Genomic DNA, 9,505 nt, shown 5'->3' with positions numbered 1-9,505 from the left:
AAATCAATTAATAATGAATTAGATATCTAGAAATTTAAAGGAAAATTCATATGATAAGAAGCTATGCAGTTGGAGTTGCTGTGAATTCGAGCAAAGATACCATGAGTTGTTAATATCTGATTTAATGAAAATGGGATGGTGTTGGTACCCCAGCGGTTCTTGATCGGTTAACGAACGTGGGTGGTTTCTTGGACGTGGTGTTGGAGGCGAGAGTTCTTTGAGTGGTTTAAAAAAAAAAAAAATTTCTATTTGTGTTTTACATGTGTACCCCAACAGATTAAATGTTATTCAATATTTTATAATATTATAGGGTTACTTCTGTCAAAATATTCAGTTTTGATTGACAAACTCTATTCTCTTAATAATAGTATATATATATATATATATATATATATATATATATATATACAGCGGTTCTCCACTGCGGACGTCCGCAGTTTTTCGATCCGTACGGATTTCCAGTTTTGATCCATTTTTCGATCACATTTTCACATCTTAACCGTTCAGTTTTTAGGTCCTAATGTATAGATCACCTCTGCAAAATTTCAGCAAATTTGGTGATCATTAAGGCATTCAAAACTGCAAATTACAACAATATATACGAACGGTTCCGGTTCGACAGATTTGGTTCGTTCGTGTAAATTGCAGTTTTGAATGCCTTAACGATCACCAAATTGGTTGAAATTTTGCAGAGGTGATCTATACATTAGGACCTAAAAACAGAACGGTTAAGATGTGAATGTATGATTGAAAAGTGGGGAAAAACACAAAATCCATACGTTTTTGCTTAGGTGAGACTACTGTGAAGAATTTGTTACACACTACTGGCCGACCGGGTGTTGATCGACAGAGGAGGTCGCGTATGAAAATCAACGAGTATTAAAAACCTTGAGTATAGTGACGTACTATACTCTCAACTTTGCATTCCCGTTCTGGCCGGCCGGTCAAACCCAGTCTGTCTGTATTGAATTTTGGAATCTAACTACTCTACTATATCAGGACAGTTATGAAGCTTAGTTGCTCCGCTTAACCAGTACTAGCTAGGGGAAGGTATCTTCCATTATGCTGGTAATAATGATATGCATATATAGGATTCAAAAGGCTAGGGTTTTAATGAATAATGAGTCCCTTCATCAAAAAAAAAAATGAATAATGAGTCCCGAACTAACCACCGATCAAGAGCTTGATTACAAATCTGAATCGATCTTGTTTATTATACTCACAATGTAGAGTTAGATTTAGGGCGGTTATATCTGAATATTTTACAAAGAAAATTAAGGCCCACATGTAGGGTTAGTTCTTGTAACACATGTTTAAGTACGTTAAACAAGCAAACTTGGCTAACTGGTTACGATTTACTAGGGAGTAACGAAGATACTGGCAAATGTGTTAATGCATTGTCTCCCTTTTAATTCTCTGTTTTAGTCAGTCACCGATCGACTGCTACTCCTACTCTGCATAAAAATTATAAGAGATCTTTCTTCCTGAACAATTAAACGGTGGGTGGGTTGAGTAATTTGATCCTTACTTTAAATCCCAATATACAGAATGAATCAAGAATAAGAGTTTGGTACTTCGCTAAGTCAACCGTTTCGAAATTTTACCCCCTTATGTTAAATCAGCCGACAAAGAGATCTAGTTTGGTGGAAGATTACGGACCTTTTTAAGGAAACAAATGGTGGTTAATTAATTATAGCTGCGGATAATTGTTTGAGGTCTACGAACATCATCAAACCATTCTTGAATTGTTATATATATGTATTTGGCCCAGTTTACCAATCATGGCTGCTAATACAAGAATTAGCAACTACAAATCCTTACGATCTCCTTTACTTCATCCCCAAATTGGATTCGATTCTCATAATTACAGTTCTGCATGCAAGCTAGCATGTGCTGGTTATCAGTAATGCAATTATGTTTCCACAGAAAATCGTTGTCCTAATTATTCCTCAGGCGAATTATAACATACAAATCTTACTATATTTGAATATTTGATAGACAAGTAGGGTCATTAGAAAAGTAAAAATGATTAACATGAGATTATTCTAGCTATTGATCTCGTTTGTTTGGATTGCATCTTCTTTGCGGAGTCAACAAGCGAAGACGGATCGGAGTCGTATCCATCATCGTCGATTCTCATAGTCCCAGTGAGTTATTGTTCTGAAAGTACTAAATGATCGATGCAGCAGCTAGAAACAATTTGGTTTGTTAATTATATTGACCACTACTATAATTGCTCAGAAACCTTTTTTATCATACTGTCTCTCAGTTTATGTTCCACACCATTCATCATACAATGCACATGCTATGGGTCATGACATGAGTTTGGGTTCAATAATGTGATTAGTTGTGGGGGGGGCGTAAATCCAAATGCGCGCCAATAATGAACACCCTGTTTGCTAGTTTTAGAGTGCATTGCAAACTTGCAAAATTGGACACAGATAGCCCTAATCACTACCTAATTGTTGGCAGATCAATCCCTAATCTAGTTAGGGGCACATATGTTTTTTGACAGTTCGAGTGTATAGCACTTTGTTAATCATAAATAAGGTTATGCCAAAGTGTTTTTGACTGTTGGATCTCATAGGTATACTCTTTAACTGTAAGGTATAGTTTTTTATATCAGATAAGAGAATACAGGGCCCGGTCCTAAAAATTAAGAGGCTTAGTGCAAAAATGTAAATGAGGCCTTACTAATTATGATCTCAATTGAAGAACTAAAAAAGAATATTTAGTATAAATAAAAAAAGAAAAGAGTGGGTAAAAAAATTTTATCTTTAAAAAAAACCTAGTTCTCTCTGAAAACTAGGGTAGAGGTTGGCGGCTAGGGTTTCGCTGACCTGAGGATATCAACGTTGAGAACGACGGTTCTCGATCATAGATCGGAGGCGTGATGGCAGAGGCTATGGCGACTCGACTGGCGGCGGTACTTGCACTGACGGATGACGCGGTGGTGGAGTTTGGGGCAGTTGGAGCAGCGGTTGTTGCTGCGTCTGGCTTTTATCTGGTGGGTCGTATGTCGGCACCTAGGGCAGAGGATGCTGCTGGATTGCCCAAGGCGATGGCGGCGGTATGGGGCCTGCGTGATCGTCTCTCGATCACGAAGGTTGAAGGGGACCGTTTTCAGTTCCGCTTTGCGGTGAAGGAGGAAGGTCAGAGAGTTCTGCACGGGGGCCCGTGGCATTTCAAGAATCGGATGCTATTGCTGGAGGAGTATGATGGCTTTGGGGCGCCGGAGTTGGTTCCATTGAACTCGTTGGAGGCCTGGGTCACGGTGCGACGTCTACCTCCACGTCTGCAGACGGAAGAGTCGTTGATGCTGATTGGATCGTCAATGGGCCGGTTTCTGCGGGCAGAGAAGTTTGCACTGCAGCCGGGTTCTCCTGAGCAACGCTTCCGGGTCCTCTTGGACGTTCGTCGGCGTCTCTGGGGGCAGCGGACTTTTGGCTTTACAGAGACGGTAAGGGCGGAGGTGGATCTGGTCTATGAGAAGGTCAAAGGGTGGTGCAGAGAGTGTGGCCTTTTCGACCATGGTGATCGGGTGTGTGATCATTTTTTGATTAAGAAAAGTGGAGGTGGGCTGACCGGATCTACAGGGTTAGTAGTGGGAGGTCAGGTGACTCCGGCGGCGGCTAGGAAAGAGCCGTCTAAGGTGATCCTGTCAGAGACTCCAAGGTATAGCGCTGGTGTTCCTGCGACACCTACACCAATCTTGTTAGGGTCGATGGCAACAACTGGAGTGCCAAATCTCATGGATATTGTTGGCCGGTCCATGGAGATGCTAAAGGGGATACCACTACTAGAATTTTGGCTATAGGACACCATCTATTATGGGTGCCTATTGCCTACAACAGCAACCAATATGAGCTTTAGGCACTATGCAGCCACCCAAGCCCAGTCAGTGGTCTTTGCTCCAGTTTCCATTGTGGCATAGAACACCAATACTGTAATGGTGTCTAATTTTGAATGTTAGAGGATTTTGTAGTCAATAACTACTTTGCTTTTTCCCATATCTTTTGTCAGCAATAGTACAATGGTTGGTATCAATTGTAACCACCGTTTCTTCGTGAACTTGTAAATGGTGTGTAATTAAGACCCACTGACCCTGCAATGGTGTGTGATTTGTTTGGGATTTGATGGATAAAATTATCATTGCATTGCATATATTGGTGTGTAATTAACCCCCACCTCCATATAATGGTGGGTAAAAGTTCTCTCTACCCAGCAATTATTCATGACATTGGCCTCACCAATATCAGTGCCAGTAATGGCAAATGGTGGGAATATGGAATTTTATTTGAATTGGTTTGATGGCAGTACGTATGGATGCTTTAGCTGCTTGTAAATTGTAATAAACCATGAATTCTGTATTCATTTTCAACAACACCAAGATGTACTCATAGATTAATCATCATCAATATTAACATTACATCATCATCAATATTAACATTACATCAGAAGGGCATTTACATCCCAATAGAGTCAATACAAAGTTCATAGAACTAAAACATTAATAATACCTACCTAATACACTTCACCTTGTCTATTGTGCTAAACCATTCAAATCTTCCATGTTTTTCAAAAAGTAACACTGCATTGCTGGGCAGTCAATCTATTTGAACTAGCTCCTCCATTTCAATGGGAATGTTGATGGCCTTAGAAGAGAACTAACATCATGCTACTTGATGTTTACCAAAAGAGCACATAAACAAGGTGAATATTTACCTTGAGCTTCACAGACTGTTCAGATCAAATGGCATAATTGGTGAATAGACCTCAACATTCTCCTGATCAGCCATTACACAATCCTCTTCATCTATTCTGTCCTTTGATGGCATTTGATTCTCCATTACACCTCTTTCACCATCAGTACTTGATGAGTTATGAAACAACTTGTTTACCTCATTCATCATGTTTTCCTTCATTTTTGCAAATGAATCTTCCATCTTTTTCTTGTGTGCCTCCATTGTTACGGCTTGCTCGTGTCTCAACTCTTCAGCCAAGTTGATATTAGCCAACCTTAAACTCTCTATTTCAACATGAGCTTCTTCTGTTGCTTGCTTTTGTTGCTCCCACGCAGCTCTGAGAGTATGCACTTCCCTACACATACCTCTTGCCTCAGTGACAACTCCTGGAACATCAGTGAATTGGACACCTAAACCATAACCTCTAACGCGATTCCTTTTCTCTGGACCAAGTACATCACTGTACACTTTGTGCCGGATCTCATCTGTCAGTATCTCCTGCCTATCTTCATACTCCTTTAATCCATTTTTGAACTTGGCCTGCACTTGTTAGAAACATTGAAAGAAGTCAACCGACAGTTGTGCATAAGCTTCGATACATACACCATGAAAACTAGTAATTCAAATATTTTATCACTCACTATTATATCTGCTGACTCGGCATCTACAACTGTTCCGTCTTCACGAGTATGTGTCATTGTGAAAAATGTTATGCGATCAGGAGCATAACCATTCACTTGTTCCTGAAATTGAATGAACATTTAAATATAATTCCTTTCATAATATAAGATACAGGAGCTATTTTCAGAAATATCCTCACATATTCATATCGCATCTGTGCAAAAGTCTTTGTTCCATTAGTGTGACTCGACCTTAGCTCCTTCCTATTGTTGGCATATGTCAAAGCACGTTCCTAGGATTACCAAACATATATGTTCAAAATCAAGGATAATGTGTTTAAACAAGCAGCTCTGTTGCTTCTTAATATCCCCTGACCCCCCAAGTCTCAAGCATTTTTAAATAAATTTCAACACATGTATGATGGACACAACAATCATACATTCCGTTTTTTACATCACTGCAACCAACAATAATGAGTCGAGATAGTTGAAAAATGAAGCAGTTCCAAAGTTTTCAATTTTAATAGGGTAATGCCTGAATGAGGAACAAAATAGTGCAGTCGAATTGACCTAAAAACTTATATGATTTGTAATACCTGATTAGGCTTTTTATCCCACTCAGCCACGAGCGACCTCCATTGGGCTTGGTTCACACTAGGGTGGCTGCAGGCAAACCTCCTTGGAGTACCGATGTTTGGCTTGTAGTATAACCTCCTGAGTCGTGACTTATAACTCTTCCACCTATCATTCAATTTGAGTTCGCAGACTCGGCGAACAAATGGCTGCATTGCCACATCTACATTGCTCCAATCAATCGTTCCCTACCAATAAATACAATTCCATAGTCACAATTGGATTGCAGCCACATTATGTTATCTTAGAATGAATAATATATGATTTCAGATGGCAAACATGGTCAATTTCATTCTTAACATAATAACATTTTAACAATATCATCCAGTTACCTCATTGCTGTATATATTCTTGTGGATGAAATCTTTTTATAAACTTGATTACTTACCTTAATCCTCTCCCAAGCAGCATCCATGTTTGAGGCCTTGTAGAAATTTCTCCAATCAGTATTATCAATCGGGAAGAACGATGACTCCAATGCGAGCCACCCCAAGAACCTAGAGAACCTGGCAACTGTGTGAGGTGGTGCAACTGGTTGTCCTTTGGCATTAAACTTCAGTTTCTCCACCGTCCCGTTTGCGGCCCATCTAGGCCTATTAGGGCCTCTATTAGTCCGAAATCGACGCATCTTTGCTGCACTCGATCTTTCAGCATAATTTGGATTTTCAGTCTCCTCCGCTGTATCATTCATAGCAGAATTCACCTCCATGTTGTAATGGTACAAAGGATCTAGCGGTTGTTGCGTCTCCATGTCTGCACCCAATGATACAGCCCAACTTCCGTTCCCAACCGTATCATTGGTCATCTGCATCAATGTTGCCCATATGTATTAGCCAACTAAATGGATTGCCTTTGGGCACAGACTCTCATATTAATGAGAAGCAGCAACCCCATTTAAATATTAATATGGATATTAAATTTCCGGAAACATGCACCATCACCAAATTACAGCATATACTCTTATTTAACAGCACATCAATTATATAACTTATGGGCAGAGGAAGATTGAATATGCATCATTAAATGAACTGACAAGCCAAAGAATTACATACCTTCAAACCTGGGAATCCAACCTAAAGGAAGCCTATTTGCTGAAACAGAAAACAAAGTATACAAAACTTAAATGATAATTGGATTCACTTGTAAAAAAGTAGCCATACAATTCAACATTTCAGCCATGAAATTTTCAAACACCATGGCTCAGCCTTCGTTACCTTTGTATTTGTAAATGTGGTTGAGGTCTCTGTTCTTCTAACTGATGAGAGGGAGGTTGGAGAATGCTTTTAACATTGATAAGGGTTAATATGGCTGACCATCCCGTGGCAGTCCATTTTAAAAACTTTTTCAGGTCCCACAAACCTCCTTTTCCCGGGTTAGCAACTTTGGCTCTAGTTTGAGTTGTGGTTTTCCCACACTTCTGTCCTTTTCAAACAATCAAGCGGGATCCTGTTCCATAATTGCCACCTGTACATTTGAAAAAAAAAAATTTAATATCTTATGCACGTCCATCACCATGAGCTTACCAGAACACTTCGATATAACATGCTTTGTGAAATAGGATCACAAGCATAAACTTGCAGACAACGGACATGTACTGACTAACAAAAGCCATATTCTTTGATATATGGCATTCAAGTTAAGAGTCACAAAATCAATCTCACATAAAGTAGCTTCCTGGAGATTAATCACCTTACAATTTGTGTAGGTAAATACATCAAAAAAAACATATGAATCAGATGGCAGCAAACTTTTTTAAGTTACTGATTTTAATACAACTTCAAGTTCAAGAGTCACCAACCTGTCCTCCCATTTTCAACACTCTTGCCCAAACAGCTTTTAATCCTTTCTACTTCTCACATCTGTCCTAATGGGTAGATGATCATCATCACCTGTTACATGTTCTAGATCTTGCCTTGAACATGGATCATCAATTGGTGTTGAAGACATATCAAAAAAGTCCCTAGGCCTGGTCTTGATGGCAACGTGCCATTCAACATCAGTTGGATCCTTCACAAACATAGCTTGAATGGCATGCGATGCAAATACGTACGGATCCTCAGGTCCCATACACTTGTTGAAGTTAACTAGAGTAAAACCATATTCATCCTTCTTCACTCCACCACCGCGTGAATTTACCTCCGGCCAATCACATTTAAATAACACAATGTTTCTGTCACCGCGATATTGCAGTTCAATTATATCAACAAGGGCGCCGTAGAAACCAACCATCCCTTCCCGATGGTTGCAATCGTTTGCAGTTGCATAACTAGACATTTCTGCTTGGAGCCACACCCCCCAATTTTGACGCTTACCATCTTCCAATCCATTCCTCACTTTAAATCTAAATCCATTGCTTACATAACTTTTGTATCTAGTACACCATTTGCTGGGGCCATTAGCCAAAGCCAACAAATCTTCAGTCACCCGTGGATCACCCTCGTTGTGCATTCCATTAACCTATACATACAAGGACAAGTTCACTACATAACCTCATTCCATGACAAAACTGATTACAATATTCTATAGTATAACATTGTGGCTCAATCACTTACAAGTTTGTCAAACCAATTGGGAAATGACTTCTTAGCTCTTTTTTCAGATTGCAGCAAGGTGACACGACGGCCTCGATTGGCCTGAGCTTCCCTTACATGCCTTCTGCTCATGTGTCAAAAGTGTTAAGACATGAATTAAACATCCTTTGTATTCTATTAATAATTATTCATTGTAATAACACAGTACTGAATTTTTCCCATACCTTTCATAAGGCTTAGCCTCTGGACAATTAGCCAAAACACAAGACCTAGCACTCTCCCAGTCATCATCACTGAGTTGATACTCTTCCGCAGCTCCAAGTGCACGTCCACCACCTTGAAATATGGACAGTCCACCTTCTACATTCCGACCGACTCCATCCTCATTACGATTAGGTCTATTTCTTCGTGTCAATACGTCTTCTAAGTACATTGCACAGAAGGACATAGACTCGTCAGATAGGTACCCTTGGGCAATGCTCCCTTCAGGTCGATTCCGATTCCGAACATACTTCTGCAGTGTATATAGGTACCTAGCCACAAATTATCCTTTGTTTATGAACTGTTTATAAACTTCAATCTAGCTTCTTACATCATGTATTTATTATCTGAAGACCGTTAGGTAGATAAGACTACAAGACCACAAAATGTATATCATGCATAAGATATGCAAAACAAAAGCAACCAAAACCTGTGCTGTTTAATGATATATTAGAAGCATAATACAGTAAACAACAGAACATGGAAGTGGTGTTTTCTTAAAATCATGCAGCAGACCTGTAACTTTAAAAAATTGTAACTATTTCTATAAAAAAATCGTTTTCAGGATATCCCAGCTCTGGAATACTGTTTGACAAGTTATCTACAATTTACAACAACGTCAAATTCTGTACAGAAGGGGAGGAGTTTCAAAGACATAGGTAGCTATGAGATGTCGGGTCTAACCTCTCGATTGGGTACATCCATCTGAAGAAGA

At 39.5% G+C, this 9,505-nt stretch overlaps 1 protein-coding gene across 1 annotated transcript; it reads left to right on the top strand.

The window, feature by feature from the left end:
• The first annotated feature begins 2,905 nt into the window (after window positions 1-2,905).
• Window positions 2,906-3,817, top strand: LOC133717036 (uncharacterized). Its single transcript, XM_062143658.1, has one exon. It carries the CDS (start codon window positions 2,906-2,908, stop codon window positions 3,815-3,817), a length of 912 nt encoding a protein of 303 aa, XP_061999642.1.
• The last annotated feature ends 5,688 nt before the right edge of the window (window positions 3,818-9,505 follow it).

Source organism: Rosa rugosa, chromosome 6 (genome assembly GCF_958449725.1).
Source record: "Rosa rugosa chromosome 6, drRosRugo1.1, whole genome shotgun sequence".
Classification (NCBI taxonomy): Eukaryota; Viridiplantae; Streptophyta; class Magnoliopsida; order Rosales; family Rosaceae; genus Rosa; species Rosa rugosa.
Note: the sequence above shows the minus strand (reverse complement) of the source record. Positions and strands in the feature narration are given on the sequence as shown.

What these genes read in the sequence shown, in the direction of transcription:
- LOC133717036 (XM_062143658.1), top strand. Translation starts at nt 2,906, where the DNA reads ATGGCGACTCGACTGGCGGCGGTACTTGCACTGACGGATGACGCGGTG.